The following is a 23,498-nucleotide window of genomic DNA, read 5'->3' as shown; positions in this document are numbered from 1 at the left end:
AAGGATGCCACCTTTTGCTCCGTTATGTAGACCACTAGCCGATCAGGCAGGCTGTTCTTAAACTCTTCTACCAGTACTAAATCACGGAGAGAAGCAAAAGAGTCACAGCCGGTGGCCATGCACCACCTGTCAAATAAGGTTTCCTTCTCTCTAGCGAACTCCACAAACGTTTTGTGTGGACTCTTCTTGTGGTGCCTAAACTTCTGGCGATAAGCCTCGGGCACCAGCTCGTACGCCCGTTGAACAGCAGCCTTCACACATTCATATTTCACACAGTCCTCAAGAGGCAAAGCCGAAACCACTTCCTGAGCTTTCCCTGTCAGCCGGCACTGCAGCAGCAGAGGCCACATCTCCACGGGCCAATTCAGTGTGGCTGCGATGCGCTCAAACATGCTAAAATACGAGTCAACCTCGGACTCCCGAAACGGCGGCACCAGGGCAATGTTCCGGGTGATATCAAACTGGGCAGGCGGAGCACGAGGCTGCCCAGGATCAGAAGGAGGCGGCCGTACCTGAGCCAGAGCTATCTTCTCCTCCGACTCTAGTTGTCGCAGTCTGAACTCGCCCTCAAGCTCAAGCCTCCTCACCTCCAGTTTATACTCGTACTCGGCCTTCCGAGCGTGCTCCTTGTCACTCCTCTCCATCTGGAGACGGGCAAGGCGAACCTTAACGCGGGAGCCCTCTCCTGAGCCCAGGGGCGGTGACAGGGGCGGGGAAGCAGGCGTTCGGGGCGGAGAGGATGGAGTTTTTTCAATACACAAAAGGCCCACAGGCCGTAACACCATTCATCCTCTCATCGAATGACTCATCTCATTTACTCCCATTCATAAACACACACACACACACAGGAGAGTAGGAGGAGTGCGACAGTGGGTGAGAGCCACTCTGGTATTTACAGAATTGAGGGTGCGATGGCTGGGTGAGTCACGGCCTTCTCTGAGTGGGCCAGAGAAGTGAGGAGGTGAGTGTGTGCTGGCTGTCCAGACACACTCACACCACACAGCGAGATGTGGAGCTGGCTGGTACTGTGGTAGGGAACACCTGTAATGACTGTACATGTTACTGCCATCTATGCATACATGTTAAGGCCACACATACGTGACCTGGAACAATACATTATGTACGATTGTTGGTGTGGGTGTGTTGGTATGAGTTTGTGTGCTAGGGAGTCAGGTGGCTGAGCGGTTAGGGAATCGGGCTAGTAATATGAAGGTTGCCAGTTCGATTCCCAGCCGTGTCAAATGACGTTGTGTCCTTGGGCAAGGCACTTCACCCTACTTGCCTCGGGGAGAATGTCCCTGTACTTACTGTAAGTCGCTCCGGATAAGAGCGTCTGCTAAATGACTAAATGTAAATGTAATGTAATGTGTGATGTTGTGTGTGTGTGTGTGTGCACGCGTGGGTGCGTGTGTGCATGTGTGAGCTTGATCGGGACTGGGATTACTGAGAACATCTGGAGGGGATGAGGCAGAAGGCCAGATGTGAGACAGGGCCCAGAGACAGACAGGGTCAGGGTGTGTCTGTCTGCCTGCCCTGCTGTCAGTCTCACCATCCAAGCTCACTCTCTGGAGCCTGCAGAGAAAAGGGAGGGCTGTTGACTGCCACCCTCTAGTGGACTGACTGTGGTACTGCAGCAATGAGGCTTGACTGGAATCAGAGTAGTTGTGAAGTTGTGACATGCTGTTACACATCAGAGGCAGAAGGGGGGAGGATACATACATGTGGAGTACCAACAAGAGAATGTTAAATAGTAGAACTTACATTCGATAGCTGTATATCGTTATTATCACTTTTTAAAAATAGATTTCGGGGCATTTTTCATGTTTTATTGGACAGTTTTAACCCTTGTGTTATCTTCGGGTCATTCTGACCCATCAGTCATTGTGACCCACCGTCGTATTGCGACAACTTTACCGCATACAAAAACAAAGTGAAGCATTTTCTTTTAACCGTTGGGCTGTCTCAGACCCCCCACATTGAAAAGGTTAAAAGAAAATTATTTGTATTTGTATTTGTATTGGGTAAAATTGGGTAAACACAACGATGGTTCGTTATGAACCTTTGGGTCATGTGACCCGAAGGCAGCACAAGGATAAAGTGAAGTGTGACAGGAAAGGCAGGCTGGAAGAGAGAGAGCAGCAAAGGGCCAAGGCCGCTGCAGTAAGGACTCAGCCTACATGGTACGCACTCTTATCAGGTGAACTATCGAGGCTGTTATCACTATTTTTATAGTTTTGATTGCAGCAGTTTCTGAGAAGATTGTGTCTAGTCATAACCGCAGTCAGGTGACGTGATAGTTCAACAGGTGACTGGTGGTCACAGTGAGGCCTCTTTAGCCGCTTTCACACTCTCACTTTGACAGAAGTGCGTTAGTCAGGGCTGCCGACACTGGTTTCCACATGTTGCTGGATTATTCTGGAATCAGACTGGTCTTTCCAGAAGGTCCAGATTCCAATGTCTGTCTTTTGAAGTGACGCAGGTCTCTGCTCTGCATTCCCACACTCCTTTCTTTCTCTGGCGCTCGGCTAAAGTGCATCTCCCTTCCCCAAACCAGTCTGGTCAGGGAATGTGATATGTTTTTTCTCATAAGGAAAGAGGATGTGGAGAATCATCAGGCTTTATGGGATATGTAACCTAATGCAAAGTGTGACAGTGCTGAGGCAGAGTGACTGTGTCCTGATGTTTTGTCTTCCCTTCTCCCACAGAATCAACAGAACGGATATGGGAAGCCTCCGTCTTTCCTAGAGTAAGTTGTTGCTCCGATTCATCAACTCCACACACAGCCGGGGTATGGCACCCAGAAACCTGTACGACCCCTGGTCTGACACTCATTTAAATGCTAGCAAGCTAGCACACACGAGTATACACACAGATCGTGACTAAACTCTTTCTGTCTTCCCAGGGGAGGGAACCCCTTCGCTACAGTCAAGCTGCGTCCCACTGTCACCAACGACCGCTCGGCCCCCATCATCTGACTCTCCACACAAACTCTCCAGCCACCCAGCCCACCCTTGTTCCGTCTGCCCAGGACTTGAATCCCTGGCCTGGGCTACATCAGGCCTGGGCTACATCAGGCCAGCCCCTAACCCCCTCCCACCTATCATTGGACAGTGGACACACTGGACCAGGCTGGCTGGTCATCTCCACAACTGATCCCCCCGCACCCCCCCCCCCCCCCCCGCTACCACCATCTTTCTCTCGCTGTCACACGCCGAGCTAGAGGAACTGTTTTTATTTATGCAACAGATGCACATATTCTATTATCTAGATCTATTTTTGTGACATATAAGGGTCTTGGACACGGCATGGAGGCGTGTCTTGGATGTATGGAGGTTGTGACCTCTGGACAGAGCAGAACTAAATACATTACACAGTGGAGACTAGAGAAGACAATGTGTAGAAATGTGGATTCGTATTTATAATGTTCTTGCTTGTTGAATCATTGTTAACGTTCGTGTTTCCGTTGCCATAGGACAGTACGTGAATGTAAATGCAGTATGCGACTAGAAGGGACCTATGCATTGCATCTCACCCCCGGTCCTCATGATTAGTGTTGCTATTGTTCTCATTGTGTTGTTGCTTAGTGATGAGACATGCATGCACTGCATAATACACTGTACACTGTCCGGGAAGCTGCTTGGAAGAAATATCTTGCAGAGGGAAATGAATGTATTTAAATGTTTGATTATCGGCAGGCCCTCTGAACACATTCCATTGCTTGGACACACAACCTGGGACTAAAGTGTCATTGTGGACCCAGAATGGTTTTGTTTGAAGCTCTAGATGGGATACACATTTGCCTTAATGAATGTTCACCCTTCCACAGTCATACACAGGCAATTATTTTTCAGACAGACTGGTACCTATAATAACCTATCCATAGGCAGTGGAGGTTTTTGTTCTCCCAAATGGCATTTTTCTGCATTACTTGTACAGTGGTTCTTTTAGTCTTTCGCTCGCCCTTACATCCCCTCTTAGCTTGAATAATTGCTGTATGAAAATAAAAACTTGTTTTATTTCTTCAATTTTTCCCCCTCTTTATTTCATCTCATTTGCATTACTTGCTCATCTTGCCTGGAACTTAACTAATTGCAACAACTGAAACCCAACGTATCTAATGTTTTATTTTTAACCATTGTAATGGTTAAAAATACCACCCACCATTGCCTTCAAATTCCCTGCTTTTCAGTGGCATAACTGGTTAAAATGGTGTTGGAGAAGTGGCCTTGCATGCGTGGGGTCAGAGGACCCACGATTGATTACCAGAAGAGGGCGTGGAAGGAAGCCATACTGACAAGCCCCACAGTGTCCCCTATCACACTGACACTCCAGGCAGACTCCATCAAACGTCCAAATATTATTTCACCAAAAAGAAATAATTCTCCAAAACAAAAAGAAATATATCCGGTCTAAACAGGCAGTATTGTGCACGTTCATACCTCTCATGAACTAGTTCAAAGTTCAGTTCATACAAGTAAATATGAATCGTTCACGTTCATAGTTCACCATTTAAATTCTGAACTAGTTCATAGTTCAGTTCATTTCATAGTTTTAAGGTTTGTGTTTACTGTGTGTAAAAATCCCGCGAGCATCAGATCAGATGTAGTCGCTAGTGCGTCTCTGCTTTCACTTGCCATTTTTATGAGACGGAGAGCTGTTGTCTTGGAATACGTTGCTTGTTTGGTCTACGTGTGTGCGATGAATCATGCAACGTCGTGCGAAGTCGAGTTATTAGTTTAGGTTAGGCTACATAGAGAACATTTTAAGGGCACTGAGCAACGACATAGTAGTGCAAGCATTCGATTTAGACAGCGTCTCTCCTCAGGAAAAGTAAAACATTCCGTAACGTTTTAGCTAGACCTCAAATAATATAAACGTGTTCACCGTTCAAATTCATTATTTGTCATTAAGTTGCGTTCAGTTAATTGTTCTCATAAAAATGAACGTGTTCAATGAACGCGTTCTTTTGAACTCGTTCATGCACAACACTGTAAACAGGCAAGTAGCACTCGATTTATTTACAATAATTTTTTATATAAAAAAGTAAGAACCTCACTTATAACAGCGTGCGTAGTGTTCCAAAGCAGAAAAGAAAAATATCCCCTCCCTCCCCTAAATATACCACCTTAAACTTCCAAAGGGACACACCCTGCCTAGACGAAGGAAAGAGATGTGGAAGGAGATGGAGATTCCCGGGTGATTGTCGTGGGGAGGAAGGTGAGGCGACACAGATTATACTAAAGTTTACATAATCCAGAGGTTATACTTCAGCAGGCTCCTATGCAAATATATCTGCCTGCTTCCCTTCCTTAAGTGTGAGTCTATTCCTGGGGTCAGAATGTGTGTGTGTTTAAACCGCTTTACCTGAGGTCTGCAGAGGCCCTACAGCATAATCATAGCAACAGGATCAGATGGTCAGTGCAAATATGACATAGCCCCAAGAAGAAAACAAAACAAAAACCAGCTAAGTGAGGTGGACACTTTCGTCTTGGTTGATTTTTTGCTGTGATCAGCAAGGACCACGTCCATACTCCTCCCGGTTTCAGTCCATCAGGTGAAGAGGATGCACGTGATTGTAGCTCAGATAGAGAGATCACAGTGTTCAAAAAGCCTTGGGTGATTTCCAACAGGACTGCTTAAGGTGAACCCTCACTTAAAGACAGGTTATTCAGTACAGGTTATTAAGTATACACATATGGTTGGGAATTAATTGTCCACAAACGAATAATCTGATTCTTAATACAATTTTCAACTGAATCGCAGCATTGGCATATAAAATATAAAATAACAGAGGCTAACAATCAGCTGCATTAAAATGGAATTAAACATCCACCACAAAGTCTATTTGTGGCTCTTTTGAGGCCGACAGAGGAATACACACTGTTCTCTGATCTAAAATCATCATTATCACAATCCCTTTAAATGGTCTCTCAACACATAAAGGCACCAACAATAGATAGACAGTCAATAGATCTGGCATTGCTAAACTAATATTTTGTGACACATCAGCTAGCATGTAATAAAAAAAATAATAATTCTCATGCATCTCTATATCATGAATGTATGGCAGACTAAAATAAGCATGGCTTCATCAGTGTGCAATAATTATGAAGATAAAAACAAAATGAAAGGACAGGTGACTGTGTGTGCGCATGTGTGTGTGTACGCGCGTGCGCATGCATGTGTGTGCATGGTTGGCTGCAGTTTGGTCCCTCTACCCAAAGGTGGCACCACAGTTGGGACACCGCCTCTGGCGCAGTGCGAGACAGAAGAGGATGCCAAGAGGGAAGAAGAAGATGGCACACATGATCCCCAGGCAGGTGAAGTCATCCTCCAGCACGCCCACTCTGAGAGAGAGAGAGAGAGAGAGAGAGAGAGAGAGAGAGAGAGAGAGAGAGAGAGAGAGAGATATTTGCACTGATCTGTGTGTGATGACTTCAGTAAAGACAATTACTCATTGACTGTGTTGACATTCACATGGGGTGCCCTCAGAATATAACTTGCATGATTAATATCCAATGCAGGTGATCGGATCTATAAATCACCTGACTCTTCAATAGGACTAATCCTCACAGTCACCCTATCCGCTCCAGACTAAGAACCATGAATCTTGGTCGTTAGCATCTGGTGACAGTAAACAAGCGCCTAACATCCCTAGCAGCCCCGAGGCCGTGCTTCTCCCAGCGTGACCTCTGCCCTTAAACATCACATTGCAGACGGACATGGGCCAAGAGCAGGCTGTGTCTTGGGTCTGGGGTATAACAGAAGCTGAGCCCTGTCCCATGACCATGTTGACAAGCGTGGCCAGGCTAGGTGTGAGCTGACAGGCCTAGATCTGAGGGAAGCCGGATTATATGGGAATGACTGGTATTCAGGTATGGCCTGGTTCCATATTTGAGGGCTCTTGTAAAGGGGGCCGCTGAGGCAACATCAGGTTTGGCATCAGGCCATACTAGATGAGCGTTCAGTGGAGAAACCAGAGGGTTTTTGAGTTACTATAAGATCAACTTAAAACTCAGTTCCCAGACGGGAAAATGCTTTGTGCGTGCCTGCATAGGTGTGTCTCTGCTCACGTGATGAGGACTGATCACTGCTGTGAAGGAGCTGTTTGCAATCGAAACACTTATCTGCGTGGCAGTGTGACAAGGCTAGAAACCGGGCCTGTTGTTGACCCTGGTGATCTGGTGTAAAGGATTGTGGTGAATGAACCAGACCAGACCACCAAAACCCTCTTCTCTGGCCAGAATTCTTGGAAAGCAAAATAATGGGTCCTGCACAACTCACTTCCAAGTCTAGGTGACTCAATCCACTCAGTGCTAACTATGACTTCAATACCACATTTTAATGTATCTAATTATATCCCTGTTGGCAAAACAAACGTACACTTTGCTCTCTAGAATAACAACCAATAACAGACCAAGAAGTGATTACATGACAATTAGTACTTGTGTATTCCTCCAATGGAAACACAGTTAGACTCTGGTAACCTCCGACCTGACGTAGCAAAGCCTTTAAAAGTTCCTTTTACAACATCACATGGTGATTTATTGAGCAGATGACAGGATGTTGAAAGAGACTGAGGAAAACCACAGCAGTTACTCCAAATGGAGCCCTTTGACAGTCAGTAGCTTAGGTATGTGTGTAACCAAATCTCAGCCTGTTAACAGGAAGACAGTCATAATGTTGACATGACCCTCACAAGGCATGGATCCAACTAACATGCTTAGTCATAGAAGTCGGCAAACTCCTCTTGGATATTCATGATTCAAAATATAAGTCTGTTTTTTCTCCTCATCGCTATCTCAGTTGCCTGTGTAACCACACCATGCTGTTGCTGAAGGATCCTCACCGCCCTCAAACATTAACTTCCTGCATAATGCTAGAGGCAGACACTTAGCCTACATCCTTACCTCCAGATCTGAGAGAGATAAAGTGTGTGTGTGTGTGTGTGTTTACCTGCAGGCTGGACAGCCCCCCACCACCACTACAGAGGGCTGGATGATGGTGTAGGTGCCTGGGTAGGGCTGCTGGGCTATGGCCTGTCCCATCTGGGCTGGGCCTGGGGAGAAAAACATGTTATGCTGGATGGTTACAAACTTCCACATCAAGCCCCCATCCTCACATTTGGTACAAGCCATATTGATCTTTTGTCACTGGGATAATGATCAGATTTGAAAATAAAGCTAATGTAAATATTCTTAACACTCTGTTACGGATATATTGAGAAAGGTTTGTCAAAAAGCTGGTTTTGGGTTTGTCAAAAAGCATTTCCAAAGATGTGTGTAATTGAGGTCGCCTAGCAACCAACTTTTAATGTGGTTTAATTTCAAATAATGCAGTTGCACAGTGACTTGTCCATCCAGGACATCAGTAGACTGGCAATGTCACCAATTAAGTTTACCTCTAAAAGCTGACGCGAGTGTGATAGCTACGATTGGTACTATCACTTCACTCAGAGACATAGTCAGATTGACAGATAGCCTACTTGAACTGTTTAAATGTTTCATTATTATTTTTTTTTTGGCCTAATTCTATCGCTGGGAAGAGTAGCTGTGATTGATAAATTGCAGTTACAGTAATGTAAAAGTGTAAAAGTACAAGTAGGAAGTAAGTGCTACTTTATGACAGTGCAATCCTTGATGACACATTGTAAAGTTTGAGATATACCTGCCTTCTAGAATCGACAAGACTACTCACTAAATGTCAGCAATTTCATATCCTAAAATTAAAGTTATAGCTATAGCTAACCTTTCCAGCGTTTAATCGTCTCAGGCACGTAGCGACGTCATTATTTAGAAGCGAGCGTTGCACCACTCGTTAGGTAATCCACTGTGTTCTACTTGCCTTGACCGTCGGGGTAGGGATAAGGCGGCGGTGGTTGTTGGAAACCAGAGGTTGCGGGTGCTGGTGGAGTAATAGCTCCATAATTGTGTTGCTGACCATATTCATACGTCCCCGGGACGGCGTTATAGGCGGGAGGTCTGTCTGGAAGAAGAGGTTTGTTGTCCATCTCCGACGTGTTGCGCGTCCTCAAGTTGACTTCTTCTTAGTCCTTCGACGTTCCCCACCACCAGCAACAAACAAATATGATTTAGGCTATTTGGCTTGGTGTCTAGAGAGTCATGCGACTTGAGCGGACGGGCGACCACAACAAAGCAAACACTATGCGCAAAAACGAAACTTGTCCCTCTCCATGCGCCAACTTTGCCCCCAACTGTAACCACTCGCCAACTGTGAAAGAGTGGAATGTTAATCAAACGTTAATTTCTAATGTATCTCCATATTAACATCTACTGCTGGTCCTTTTTGCCCAAAAGAACCTCTACAGTAACAGAAGCGCCCATGGAACTCAGTTGGAAACTCACAAATTGTTTTTTCTTTTCGTCTGGATTTGTCACAAGACAAAAATCACGTGATATAGCCCACTGCTACGCCTCTGTGCGGATCCGCTTCTTAAAGCTGCAGTCCATCAAAATAAAGAAAACCATGTTGTGTTATGTTGCTGCTGTAGCTCCAACCAACCTTGCCTCTTTTTTTCAATCGTATTATTGTAGAATGATGATTTTGTGATTTAACATGTAATAGACGAAAGATGCCTATGTTTATTTGTGACAAGACGGTTTATGTGTAGGCTACAGTACATATGGGTAGAGCATTAATTCTCCCTACATCCATACATATTGAAATAGTGTTACAGTGATACACAATAACCTGGCGTAAGTCCACCCGTCACCGAAATAGGCTATATGACCTGTCCAAATTGTGTAGGCTGCAGCGTGCTGTGTGAATGCTTGATTTCAGCTCTGACACCCAGTGTTATGATTGTTGATGATGCAAGTTGCTTTGGTCATTTTCAACGTAGCCTACGCTTTAATGATTATGATAAATTATTCTAGTCTGACGAGTTAAAGCTAACTACACTGTATGAATAATTTAAATAGCGCGGAATTAATTATTGAGAAAGGCTCTGCGCGTCAAGCAGCTGTGTCAGTCGGAAAAATATACGAGCCCACCCAGTTCGTCCAATAGAACAACACCCGCAGCATTTCAGCCAATCCAATGACAAGTGCTATTCCGTTTCCTGTTGTGGATTTGGATGAGGACCGAATATTCCTAGTCAAGAATATGAATTTAAATAGATAGTTTAGTGTTAATGAATTAACCGGTTGCAGTTTTTCCTCTTATCTGGCTCCAAAACGGGTATGGAAGGGCGTGACGCGTAAGTAAAGTGTACGTATTGCATTATTTCTATTCTAAACTAGCGGATAGTTAAGTGAAGCTGAACACTGTCCCGTCTGCTTGATTCAGTAATAGACACTATCCCAAAAAGCCTTTCCTGTCCATCTCATAATATCACTTGCAACGTCGTTTTGTGCATATTTTGAATGGTCTGTTGACACTGAATATCTCTTCAGGATGGGGGCATTAAGATGTCAGGTGTCTAGTAGAGACACGCACCTGAGTATCTGATAGCATGACGCGTCTGTGGCGAGTCACTTGACAACTGCGGATCGGACGGGAAACTATATTCAGGTGCTAACTGTTTTTCTACGTTATTTTCCAGAAGACGAAATCTTAAAACTGCTCGAAGCCTAAATGTAAACGCCACTGTAGCCTAAAATATAAGATTTTACAATATAATGTGAGTGACAGCGAAAATATAGGCTACTGAAAGACTAGGTTAGTCCTAAACTTTTATGCCGCTTTCTTTGTAGAGTCGCTACAGATTATTACTATTGTGCTGCAATATCTCGTTGTTGCACGTTGCATTGATCGCCGCTTTGTAACACAACAACATCCGGGACGAGTGGTAAGATAAATAGGGGATTAAAATCAGCCTGTTCTCTGTCTGTCATACAGCGCCCATCATGACCAGCTCGCTGTTATGGTCAGTGGACGTGTACGGGAAGGTGTACAGCCTGTCTACCGCCAGTGGGCGCTGGGAACGCACCGAGGACTCGCTGCTTGAGCTTAAGCGTGTCACCGCTGGAAAGAGGTGCAGCTGGGGAATTGGCTGTGACCATCACGTTTACCTCAACATTAACCCGGGTGTCGAGCCCATCCGATATCGGGAAGAGACCTATGAAAACCAGGTAGGGTATCCGTGTCTACGTGGACCTATGTGTGCAGTGGCGAAAATCTGCTATCAATTTTGGGGGTGACATTTTCTCAAGAGCAATTCCTGAGGGGGACACCAAAATTACTGATGTATCACATAACCTACATTGTAATATGTTAAATGTATATTATTAATATGATTGAAATTTCCTTATGTTTACAGTGATTTATTGGGGGGGACAAATCATATTTTTCTCAGGAATATTTTTCCCGGTATTTCTGACTATGTATGTGTGTTGTTTCATCCTATTCATCCTATGTTTTTGCCCTGTTCTGGTGTAGAGGTGGAACCCTGTGGATGGCTTCACAGACGTCCTGTTGCCCACCGACCGCTGGCCGTGGAGTGACGTGACAGGAATGATGTCCCTGCCCCTGCACAGCTTCCTGCTGCCTTCGCTCAGCTGGGAGTGGGAGGGGGACTGGTACGTGGACCAGAGCTGTGGAGGAGACCCAGCTGAGACAGGGGTGAGCATACAGCACAAACGCCCGGACTTGACATCACATCCATGGCCGCGGGAACTAGGGGTGCTGAGGGTGCTGCAGCACCCCCTGCTGACAGCATGAGAATTTAAAATGATATGACTTGAAAATCCACCAACGCGGCACTGCCCCTCAACATTAAGCCCCCCCAGCACCCCCCTGATAAAATATGTTCCCGCGGCTATGATCACATCCTCACTATCTGTGTTTCTATAGATACTGAACCAGAATGTGTGTGTCTCCACCAGGGCTGGGAATACGCAGTGGACTTTCCTGCAAATTTCTCCCACGAGAAGAAGTGGAACTCCTGTGTTCGTCGCAGGCGGTGGTTTCGCTACAGGAGATACAAAGCCCGGGGAGAATGGGCCAAGGTTTGTAAATCATCTTAACACCCACCCCCATCCTGTCCCGTCGTGGGTCGTGGTTAACCTCCTAAACGAAAGCCTGTGTTTACAAGGCAACATGACTCACGAGGCTCCGTCACAGCACCTATCCCACTTGTGTGTCTTCTAACTGTAATGCTAGTCGTGATCTGGACTGGCACACTGCCTTCACATACACGTGTTGTTGGCTGAACTGGTGGCTGACTGAACTGTACCTCCTGTTCCTCTGCAGATCCCCCTGGACCACCCGAAGAGACCCCCACTGCCCCTCAGCGACATCAGCTGCGGAGGCTGGGAGATGAGCGACCAGCCCGGGAGGCACCATTTCCTGTGGGGCGTGTCCCAACAAGGACAGGTCAGGTCAACCCCTTTTAACTTCTCAGTCAGCTAATGGGTCATGTTTTGTTTATGTTCTCCTGATGCAAAGTAAAGGATTCTGTAGTTAAGGATTTTGACCACTAGAGAGTAGTGTGGGCATATCAATTGTAGCTCAGACATAAGGCATGCCACGGGTGCCTTATCATTTATTTATAATTATTCTGGAGGTTATGATATGATACTGACTTCATTGTCAGACAAGATCTGAATTTTTTTCTTGCGTGACAGTATGTTCATTCATAATTATTACTACATAAACCATTTGACCTTTACAAGCACAGAAGACAAGGATAAGTACAACAAATACACATAACGCACAAAAAGGTTTTGTATTTTTTGTGTGCCTTATTCAGTTCAAGAATGGCTTGATGCACAAAAAGTCTCACTCGATTAAATCTCTGTATCTTTTACCAAAAGTTAGATGGTAAAAGTACTAATTAATGCAGCACGATTCTGGTCAGAAACAATATTACTGGCCAACATTAGGAGGTTTTTATGACGTTCAATCCGTACGTCTCAGGAATATTTAGCAATCTTCTCCTTGGGGATAATATTATAGTGTTTATAGTTAACATATTATCCATTTACAGCTATAAATACAGCAGATTGAGATTCAAGTCCAGGGAATTGGAGACTTTAGGCAGGTGCTAACTGCTAAGTTGTCCCCATGTGGGTTTGTATGAATTCAGTCTTCTCAAATTGGAAAATGTACTTACAAGATAGTCTGGATGAAGGTGTGGATGCTCCATCTCTGACCTAAGACACATATTGCTGTTGTGTCGTGGCTTCAGGTGTGGTTCAGGGAGGGTATCCAGCCACTGGTCCCAGAGGGCTCGTGCTGGGAGGAGGTGGAGGTCCCCAGGGAGTTGTCCCAGCTGTCTGCCGGCCCCGGGGACTTGCTTTGGGCGCTGCTCTGGGACGGACAGCTGCTGGTCAGGACAGGCATCACCCTGGACAGCCCCACAGGTCCTCAGCACCACCACCACACACACATGTCCTGTAAAGGTGTTTCATGCTAGAAAGATGTATTTCTATGTTCAAAAGTAAAGGTTTTAACACAACTGGGATTCAGCCTGTCAAATGCAGACCTATGGAATGTATGGATGTGTTGTTTGTGCATTCTTAGGCATCTCATGGGTGGTGGTGGATGCACCAGGCAAAGAGGGCACTGCCATTCATGTTGCGGTGGGGGTTGGCGTGGTCTGGGTGGTTACCAAGGACTACAAGGTGACACACAACATAACCAACCTCAAAACCCTCTAGAAACAGCAGAGATGTTGTTTCTTCACCTGCTTGTAAATGTCGGTATGTGCCCATGCATGTGTGTGTGTTGGTGTCTGCTATGCAGGTGTGGTTCAGGAGAGGTGTGAACTCCCACAACCCCTGTGGCTCAGGGTGGATCAGCGTCGGAGGGGAGATGATGATGGTGGATGTAGGGCTTAACGATCAGGTAGTACACCCCCTCCCCCCTCCACTCCCTTTCCTTCCTCCCCCCTGCTCCCCGGATCTCCCACAGTGTCCTACATGCACTTCCCCACACCCCGCTCCTCTCCTCCCCACCTTCCCAAGCAGTGATCCACCAACAAACCATATCAAACCAACCACAGAGACCGTGGATTCAAATTCACTGATTCAGCATACGGATTGGTGATGGATATTCAGAAGATCCTATATTTCTCCCAGTCTAGTTATGTTAGATTAGGGTTGCAAAATTCCGGGGAATATTCAAAGTTGGAAACTTTCCATGGGAATTAAAGTGAATATACGGGAATTAACAGGAATTAACAGGAATAAACTGGAAATTTTGTCTACTGTATACAAATAAACTTGGTATTAAAATGAACATGGCTTCAGTTTACCAAGTAATCAATATGCTAGGTAATGACAAACAGTGTTGGGAAAGTTCACTTTCTACATGAACTAGTTCAGTTCATAGTTCACAAATTTTAAAATGAACTAGTTCAGTTCATAATTCAAAATGTTTAACTAAGTTCACAGCTCCAAAAATGTTTCAATATGTTGCAAGCTATAATTGAAATCTCTATCTGTCTGCAATACCGCTCTTGGCCTCTACGCAATTCGGCGCTCTCACACTTGCCAGGCATAGGGCTGAAACGTTCAGACACAACACTGATGACAAAGACGTTCAAAAACAACAGAACGTTTTACGTTTAGGTTTATGTTTCTGGCAGACAATGTTCCCAACCAGCTGCATTCAGGGTCCAGCTGAGCAAGGCGTGCATAGTCTTGTTCTCAACTACATTGAAGTTCCCTGTTATATGCTTTTGCAAAAAAACTTTGGCACTTTCTTTTAAAAAATTCCCGAGCCAGAATTCCCGTGGAAACTTTCCGGAAACTTTCCAGAAATTTACCGGAAACTTTCCGCCCCTTTGCAACCCTATGTTAGATCAGAGAGTATCCTGGAGAAGAAGGACTGAATATTGTTCCTAACGAAACATGGCCCATGGCTCTTCCTATTTCTCCCTGGCCCCCAGACCTCCTATAGGTCTGGCTCCCTTGCTCCGTGGGCGTATCTGATCCCCTCTGCTGAGTCCTAAGGTGGACTTGCTAGCACTGCAAACTCTTCCTGACCTCCTGCGACTTCTTCCCCAGCTCGCTGTCCCTCTCTGTACCCCCTTCTGTCTTTCCTTCGCTTTCACCCCTATACCCTCCTCCTCACCCTGGAGTTATCCCCCTCTCTCTCCCTCTGTCCTCCCTCCTCTCTCCCCTCCTCTGTGTCCCTCCCCACCTTACACCGTAACCTGAGGACAGCCGTCCATCTGTGCCAGCACTAGTTCTTATCCTAACCCTTATATATATCAGTCCATATTCTTCCTAGCCCCCACACAACCCAACCTTAACCCTCCGTTCCTCACCCCACCCCACCTTACCCCACCCCCCTCCCCGACCCCCATCGAGACTGCCATACGTGCGCTTTTCTATTTTCGAGTCTAGCCAACGCTTCATCATGTTCCATATTTCATATTTCAATACTGCAATCCAGCAGCTATGGATATGGGTTGTATTCAGTGGCACCAGTTGAGGTTGTGTATCCTTTTAAATTAGAACTGGAACACCATTTGGTAGATGTGTGCACTAGCTAGCTATTTTGGAGAGTTCAGTATTTCACAAAGCAGTTTCAGAGTCTTGGGTTAGCATGCCCTTATTAGCTTTCGTGATTGTCAAGGTTTTTTAGTGACATCTTCAGTGAATTCATTTTAAGATCTTTTGAAAAACTAAATAGGTCATAGGTAAGAGATATATATTCCACCTCTAAATATACTTTGTAAGTTAGTTAGCTCACAATTAATTTGTCTGAGACAGGCGCATAGATCTCGTCAACTAGTGTGTGTGTGTGTGTGTTCCTGTGTGCCAGGTGTGGGGTGTTAGCGAGGACCGTGGGCTCTACTTCAGGATGGGTGTTACCCCCTCTGAACCCAGTGGTAGGGGCTGGATCCCTATCTTGGCCCAATGGGGCAGCAGCAGGGAAGTGGCCCCGCCCAGGTTTGTACCAACAACCACAAAGAGAAAAGAATCATGAAAGTGCTTAAACGTTGTAACTTTATTACTAACTATTTTTGTCGTTTTGGCTTTCTTTGCTGTTTATTTATGCGCCTCATGTGACACAGTGGACTGTCAAATGTTGTCTTCCTCCCCTGTCTGGGATGTGCAGTGATGGCCCTGAGTTCGGAGGTCAGGTGACCGAGGCGTCCCAGGGCTCCGTGCTGGGCTGCGAAGATTCAGACTTGGACACCTTCCCCACTGGCGTTTCATCCTCCCCCTCTTCTGCCACAATCCCCGGATTAGGGGACACCCCCAAGCCCTGTGTCCCCAAAGTCACCAGCGATAGCTTCATCTCCAGTCTGGTCTCTGACCGCGAGAGAACCCCCGCACCCCAACTGTCCTCTCCTGAGGAACCCCCAGGGGATCACCAGGAGGCTGCCCCAGTCCCAAGCCCTGCTTCCCCAGGTGCTGCTGGACCTGAGGTCCCTTGGAGCAACGTGGACCTACAGGGTGCCGAGGGAGCCCAGGCGGAGGGTCCGTCCCTGGCTACGGCTGGGGCCACAGGGCCCCCTTCCTCGGTAGCTACTTACCCACTGGGACTGGAGCCCTCCCAGGGTATGGGGGAAGAGGAAGGCCCGGTATGGGCTTGGATCACAGGAGGGGGCTGTGATGTGGATTCCAGCTCCCAGATCAGCTGGCTCAGTCCTACAGGTGTGGTCATGTCAAAGTAATTTTCCTGACCATAAAAGATCTCATGAGTAAAGGCACCTTATAAGTCTCTCATATCACACATACAATTTTAATAAAAGGGTATGTGACAAATAATGAAAAATATAAAAGCTCTAGTTTCCTGCCTGTATTGCTGCTTGACTAACTGGATGCCTTATCTCTGCCTGTATCCTTCATAACCTTGCATCTGTGGCTATATCTCTGTGTCCGTCTGCCTGGCCTCCTGTCCTCCAGGTCCTCTCACCAGCTCCCTGTCCCTGACCCCAGTCCAGTCAGCAACCTGGAGGGAGCAGGAGCAGCCCAGAGACCGCAGCAGTAAGAGGCCCCTGGAGAGGAGCGCGGTAAGACCTGCTGTGTCATCCTAGACTCACTCTGACGAATGTTTAAAATCCTAGTTCTGGGGCGCCCTGGTAACCCACCGGATAAGTGTGCGTACCATGTGGGCGGAGGCCTTACTGCAACGTCCTGGCTTCAAATCCGGTCCTTTGGCTGCATGTCTTGCCCCCTTTCTCTCATTCCCTTTCCTGTCACAGTTCACTTGCAAAACTGTCCAATACAGCATGAACTATTCCCAGAAAATATATCTTAAAAAAACAAACATAGTTCTTATAACTGTGTGTGTGTGTGTGTGTGTGTGTGTGCGCGGGCATGCGTGTGTCCAGTCTGTGTGGATGAGAAAGGGCAGCATGCGCTGGTGGAGGGACTGGAAGCCCCAGCGCTGGGTGGATGTGGGCATGGCCCTGGAGCAGTCCACCAATAGCAACGGGTGGAGAGACAGCATCTTCTTTATCTACTACACCCAATATGACGAAAAGAAGGTGAGACCGTCAGCACAGCTGCTGTCCTCAATTACCATTTGTCAGGGACTACAGAATTGAGGTCATCCGCTTGAAACATCGCATTGGATTTGTCACACCGCAAGTACTGCTCTGTGATGCCAGCACTAACTCACTCACTGGCTTATGTCTCTCACTCTCTCCCTCTCTCCTCCTCTTCTCACTCTTTCCTTTGTTTGTATTGTTCCTCCCTCTCCATCCCTCTCTCCTCCTCTTCTCACTCTCTCTCCCTCTCTTTTCTCCCCTTCGCACTTTTTCCTGTGTTTGTAATATATCTCTCTTTCTCTCTGTCAGTACCTCCATGTGTTTGTGAGCGAGGTGACAGCTCTGGTCCCGGTCCTGCGGGATTCCCAGCATGCCTTTGCTGTGTACACAGCCCAGAGGACCAAACAGAGGTGGCCTCTCATCCTGGCAGCCCCCACAGAGAAGGATATGAACGACTGGGTACCTCCTTCCTCACCACACTCTGGCCTAGCTGGCCATGTACCATTTGTAGTAAAGGCGGAATGGAACTCTGATCCTCAACTCCGCACACAGCAGACACCGTTGATACTTTTATGTGAAAATTGGTGTAAATGATCTATAAAAGACATAAATACGGCTGAAAAGTTGAAGAAAACTGTAGGCAAAATTATGAATATGATTGTATAAGTTTCCGAAACGGAAGGAAAATAAAGGCTTTTTTAGTTGATCAGAGACTGACCTCACAAACTACTGTATGTTTATGTGGCCGCTCCTCTCCCAGCCTCCGCACTGTATGTGTACTCTCTGTGTTTCTGCAGTTGTCACTGTTGGTAGAGTGCTGCTGTGAGGCCAGAGGGATCAGGGGACCCCTGTCCAGACAGGCCCTGTGGTCTGTCACATCTAAAGGGGACGTGATGGTCCACGAGCCCTCGCCCTGCCTGGAGGCCCCCGTACACACGCTTGCCTGCGACCTCATGTGAGGCTAATCGACTGTGTTTACTCTCTCTGTCTCTTTCTCTCTTCTTTCTGCTCTCTTTTCTCACACACCCATTCACTCATCCAACACCAGAGGGCAGAGTTTTCATTTGTGCATGCATGTTTTACCTGTTTGTCTTTTCTTTATGCCAGCCTAATTAATTTCTCGGCCAGTGTTTTTTCACATTTACAATAGCCGCATAGTTTAACATCAGGATGTTTAACATCAGCTTCTGAAATCCTCCTATTTTACCTGGTAGCTGCTGCCTGCTGGATGTTTTGCTACGTGGTGGATGTTTTGTGCTATTGCTAACATACATAACATACTTGCTACATGGTGGATGTTTCTTCCTGTGCTAATGCTAATGCTAGCCAGCCGCTAACCGCTAACTGTCTGGTTCAGGTTCTGGCGGCAGGTTCCGGGCCACCTTCGCTGTGTAGAATGTAACAGTTTGGGGGTGGTGTGGGGCGTCGGGTGCGACGGCACCGCCTGGGTCTACTCCGGGCGCTGTGGAGAGTCTGGGGACCAGCCCTCTCAGGGTAAACTCCTCCCCAGTAGACTGTGTCCTTCATAGCTATAGACATCGCAACCTAATGTTTCTTCCCACGACTTCATGTACATTCCCCAAATACAGTTGGAGCTATAATAGTTTTCTAAAGTAGACACCAAATGAATGACCACATATTGCTTCCAATACTGCTTGAGCAACCTGATGTGCAATTGCTGGTGTGCATGGATGAAGTTGTTCCTGCCTGTCAAACTTTGCACATAAACTGTAAACAACTTCAGCTGTTGTCCTGTACCAGTAGACCAGAGAGAGATTTTGTTTCTGGCTGTCTGCAGGAACTACGGACAGCGTTCAGACCCAGACAGATGTGCGGAGTGTGTATGTCTATGAGAACCAGAGATGGAACCCCATGACTGGATACACAGACAAGTACTCACCCTCTGACATTCTCCAGCCTATCAGTGTGCACTACTGTTGGTCTTGACTTAACGTTCAAATGTGAGATAACATTTCTGTGATAACATCTGTTTCTTTGCATTAACTGAGGGCGGTGTGTGTGTGTGTGTCCACAGAGGTCTCCCTACAGACAGGCCCATGTGGAGTGATGAGAGTGGGCTGAAGGAGTGCACCAAGACAAACACACACCCTCCCTCTCTTCAATGGACCTGGGTAGCCAGCTGGACCTATCAACAAAATCCTACACAAATCACTACAGCAGGGTTATGTCATTGTTGGCATTACGATACATGGTGTCCTCTAGCTCAACATTCCTTTGTTTTGTCAGGTGACAGAGTGGACCATCGACAACGGCATCCCTGGGGGGACAGATAAAGAGGGGTGGCAGTATGCAGCAGACTTTCCTGTGTATGTAGAAGAAGGGGAAAAAAAGAGTGTCGTTGGAAGCCACTCTTGTTTGTTATATTGTCAAGTTGGTCACAAGGAGAGAGTGTTTATTTGTGGTGATGTAATCTGAGACCTTGTTTCTGTCATTCAGGACATTTCACGGCCACAAGACAATGAAAGACTTTGTGAGGCGCAGGCGCTGGGCCAGGTATTGTTACACACACACACACATTCTGGTTTTGACAAAGACGTGCACCAACCATAGTTCGTCCGGCCTTCATTCACATCTTTATATACCTGTTTATTATCCATTTCGCTAGAAAACATGACACGTTTTTATTTTATTTTTTTACCAGGAAGTGTCAGATCAGTGTGATTGGGCCGTGGCAGCAGATCCCGCCCATCCCCCTGAGTGACATCACAATCTTACCATGTCTGGCCCAGAGCTGCATAGAACAGGTCCCTGTGTGGGCCGTGAGTGACAAAGGGGATGTCCTCTGTCGCCTTGGGGTCACCCCTTTAAAGCCCCAGGTGAGGAACACTTCTATAATACACCCCATAGTAACCTCACAAACTCAGATGGCTTGTTTTCCCCAAGTTTACCCAAAAGGTCACTTACCAAAAGTGTAGTAGTAGAATTGGTAAACTTTCATTATGTGCCTATTTGTTTAACACAGGTTGTCACCGTAAAAACATGTAATTACCATTTAATAAAAGCTTAAAATGATTAGGAATTATTTTAGCTGCTCAGCAGAATGCAGTGATACTCCACCTGTTACTTGGTCCTACCACTCCTCGTTATGAAGTGCATGTTGTGGTGCGACCTACCGTCATATCTACCGACAACACTCGTGAGTGACGTGGATCACCTCTTTCTGTGTGCGTGTCACAGGGCACTTCCTGGCTGCACATCGGGACAGACCAGCCCTTCAAGTCAATTTCCATCGGCGGTGCCAACCAGGTTTGGGCCATCGCCAGGGACGGAGCCGTTTTCTACAGGGGCTCCGTGTCTGCCCAGAACCCTGCAGGTGGGTCCTCGTTCCGAGGTGGGAGGGGTGTTTCTGTTGCGAGCCAGACCCCGTGTAACTGCTGCATGTGTTTTGGTTGAGTTGGGATTCCCCCACCTTTTTGGCATGTCTCATCTTGTGTCCCCCTACAGGAGAGTGTTGGTATCACATCCCCTCCCCTGCAAAGCAGGCCCTGAAACAGCTGTCTGTGGGGCGGACCTCCGTCTACGCTGTGGATGAAAATAGTCAGTAGTCGCATACAGTACACACACACACACACACACAACCCCTGACTTGTAATGTAACCTGGTGTGTGTGTGTGTATAGGTAACCTCTGGTACAGACAAGGCCTGACCCCCAGCTATCCCCAGGGCTCAGCCTGGGAGCTCATCTCCAACAATGTCACCAAGGTCTCTGTGGGACCCCTTGACCAGGTCAGGCCCACAACACTTCCACTGGGACTTGCTAATCTGTACTATCCTGCCCATCCTCATACCTCAACTGTAGAATTTCATCCATTGGATCTAGACGATGCAAGCTTTGAACCCTTCCTTTTAAACATGGAGGGTGTCCCAAGTTCCTTAAAGATGATAGAATAAAGTTGTCCGTTATCAGTGAAGCTGAGCCCTGTTGTGCACTCCAGGTGTGGATCATAGCAGACAGGGTCCCCGGCTTCCCCTCTGAGCCCCCTGGAACCGTTTGTCACCGGCTGGGGGTGGGGCCCATGCAGCCCAAGGGCCAATCCTGGGACTACGGCATAGGGGTGAGTGACAGGCGCTCACACTCTATTTCCATGTGACCCGTAATGTACTTTTAAATACCTCTGTGACTGGTAAATAAATGGCTATATGGTAAATGGCTATGTGAAGGTCACTTTGACACATGGAACTCTTGCTTTAATAGCTCTTTAATGTATTTGATGTGTGTCCTACAGGGAGGATGGGAGCACATCAGTGTGCGAGGGAATGCATCCGAAGGACAGCGTGCACCCCCACCCCAAGCAACACTCCCTGCCAGCCCCCACACCCCTCGAGCCCCCCTTCCTGCCAGCCCCCACACTCCTCGCACCCCCCTTCCTGCCAGCCCCCACACCCCTCGCGCCCCCCTTCCTGCCAGCCCCCACACCCCATCGAGCCCCCTCCCTAGGCCAGAAGGTCAGGTCAATGGGACTGCTATGAGCCTGTAGAGGCCAGCATCCTTTCCCCTCCATCCCAACAGCCACATCTGTGCCTGGTTCCATTCTATCATCCCTTTCCCCAAACCCAGAATCCCCTCCCATCAGGAAAGCACAACACAAGCTCTTGGCCGTGTTAACTACGATTCTTCCCTCCTTTTGCTGTCTGTTTATCTTCAAATGTAACATGAGCAGACATCAAAACACTGTAGCTGCTATCCACCTAGGGAAGCAAGCATATAAGAGTAGGATATATGGTTCCAAAATAAACAGTGACCCTGTGTTCCAGTCCCGCTAGTTTTTAGGTTCAGCGATGGCACTTTACAGAACAGTGAATGTTAGAGCACATGTCCGGTTTCCATAAAACGCAAGCACAAAACATTTATTAGATTGTGGATTTGGCAGCCTGAAGCTGTGTCGCCTCCTCTTGGGAATGGGCTGAATTGACAGAGGAGGCTCCGCATAACACTCCATTTGGTTATTTTGTAGCACTTATGTAGCTTTCTGGGACACTGAGGAAAGATTACTTACAATGAAAGAGTTCAGTAAAGGGCTTAGACTTGGTTTGGAAGAAACCCATTTGCATAAGTGTAATCAACCCCTTGACCTCTCCCGACTGTGTAGTTGTAAACAGGTTGTAAACTTTTTTTTGGTTTGTTTTTTCAGTATTAATTTATTTTATGCTTGACATAGTTCAAGATGTTGTTTCCTGTATACCCATTTATCCATTATTTTCAACCTGAAGATGTTCAGTGTTTGCAGTATTTGTTTTGTGTGTAATAGTGAGTTTCTTTCAGCTTCCAAAACTGACATTCCTAGATCTCCTGTGGACTTTCATAACCTTGACGATCACTCTTTGGGTTATACATACATGAGTGTGATACAAATATACTACCCCTCCCCAAGATGTCACAAAACAATCTCAAAGCCTATAACATGGATTTGGGTTTAGTGATGTCCAGGAAATGTTTTCTGAATTGTTATATTTTTTCCTTCAATACTGTTATCCTGTCAGTATTATGTTAAAATATATTTTGACCAGGACTGTTAAATACAGCAGATCTGAATCTTAATACCTATACCTGGAATTCACAAGGTCATTGAACTGGGAATAAACTTCAGAACCGCTTTGTTGACTTCCGGCAATCTCATTCTTTCAATCTGAAAGGTTAATTCATTATGGATCAATCTCTCATTATGATATCCATTATTTTTTTTACTGGTATTCAGGAACATGCAGTTAATCACATTGGAAGACCTGCAACATAGAAGTAAATTTGCATTTATTTCCATATTAAACTGTGTAATTATAAACATTTCATTCAATTACGCTAAGCATGATCATCAAAATATTACAATTTTTAAAATGTACAGGTTGAAAGGACAGTATGTGTTTTACATCTGTTTCTTGTGTCTAACTGCTTTTGATGACTGTGATATGTTGTTTTTTTAATTCAGCTTTAAAATTACAAAATGAAACCTGATACCTACGTAGGACTTGATTACATCATTTCCCATTTACAGACAAAAAATTAACATTTATATACATCAGTACATTTCAACATTAAGTTACACTTCTCCAATGTGCAAGATTAAGC

The 23,498-nt window shown here is 46.3% G+C and overlaps 3 protein-coding genes across 7 annotated transcripts in view; 2 read left to right on the top strand and 1 right to left on the bottom strand.

Moving 5' to 3' along the window:
* baiap2l1b (BAR/IMD domain containing adaptor protein 2 like 1b) overlaps nucleotides 1-4,025 on the top strand; it is a 34,120-nt gene extending 30,095 nt beyond the window's left edge. Inside the window, 2 exon segments of the mRNA XM_062452101.1 lie at nucleotides 2,706-2,746; nucleotides 2,903-4,025. Of these exon segments, the coding sequence (XP_062308085.1) occupies nucleotides 2,706-2,746; nucleotides 2,903-2,975 (114 nt within the window). The 3' untranslated portion in view covers nucleotides 2,976-4,025.
* Nucleotides 4,026-4,993: 968 nt separating this feature from the next.
* Nucleotides 4,994-9,409, bottom strand: bri3 (brain protein I3). The gene is made up of 3 exons (XM_062452108.1): nucleotides 8,845-9,409; nucleotides 7,957-8,059; nucleotides 4,994-6,347 (listed from the first exon to the last, which is right to left on the bottom strand). The coding sequence occupies exons 1-3, from the start codon at nucleotides 9,008-9,010 to the stop codon at nucleotides 6,215-6,217; spliced, it is 402 nt and encodes a 133-aa protein (XP_062308092.1). The 5' UTR covers nucleotides 9,011-9,409; the 3' UTR covers nucleotides 4,994-6,214.
* A 674-nt stretch (nucleotides 9,410-10,083) lies between these two features.
* Nucleotides 10,084-23,030, top strand: tecpr1b (tectonin beta-propeller repeat containing 1b). 5 transcript variants are annotated; one of them, XM_062452091.1, is made up of 26 exons: nucleotides 10,084-10,200; nucleotides 10,565-10,680; nucleotides 10,861-11,093; nucleotides 11,401-11,583; nucleotides 11,847-11,969; nucleotides 12,214-12,336; nucleotides 13,151-13,325; nucleotides 13,486-13,586; nucleotides 13,708-13,809; nucleotides 15,736-15,863; nucleotides 16,033-16,574; nucleotides 16,827-16,933; nucleotides 17,255-17,410; nucleotides 17,723-17,879; nucleotides 18,218-18,368; nucleotides 18,771-18,907; nucleotides 19,212-19,305; nucleotides 19,449-19,545; nucleotides 19,661-19,740; nucleotides 19,871-19,927; nucleotides 20,076-20,250; nucleotides 20,612-20,747; nucleotides 20,879-20,971; nucleotides 21,054-21,160; nucleotides 21,370-21,489; nucleotides 21,661-23,030. In XM_062452091.1, exons 3-26 carry the CDS (start codon nucleotides 10,869-10,871, stop codon nucleotides 21,910-21,912), a joined length of 3,621 nt encoding a protein of 1,206 aa, XP_062308075.1. In that variant the 5' UTR covers nucleotides 10,084-10,200; nucleotides 10,565-10,680; nucleotides 10,861-10,868; the 3' UTR covers nucleotides 21,913-23,030. The 5 variants fall into 5 exon arrangements, with proteins under 5 accessions (XP_062308075.1, XP_062308061.1, XP_062308068.1 ...); XM_062452077.1 differs by lacking the exon at nucleotides 10,565-10,680 and adding an exon at nucleotides 10,416-10,533; XM_062452084.1 differs by lacking the exon at nucleotides 10,565-10,680 and adding an exon at nucleotides 10,416-10,533 and having other exon boundaries at nucleotides 10,090-10,219.
* The last annotated feature ends 468 nt before the right edge of the window (nucleotides 23,031-23,498 follow it).

Source organism: Osmerus eperlanus, chromosome 2 (assembly GCF_963692335.1).
Source record: "Osmerus eperlanus chromosome 2, fOsmEpe2.1, whole genome shotgun sequence".
In the NCBI taxonomy this organism is placed as follows: domain Eukaryota; kingdom Metazoa; phylum Chordata; class Actinopteri; order Osmeriformes; family Osmeridae; genus Osmerus; species Osmerus eperlanus.
Note: the sequence above shows the minus strand (reverse complement) of the source record. Positions and strands in the feature narration are given on the sequence as shown.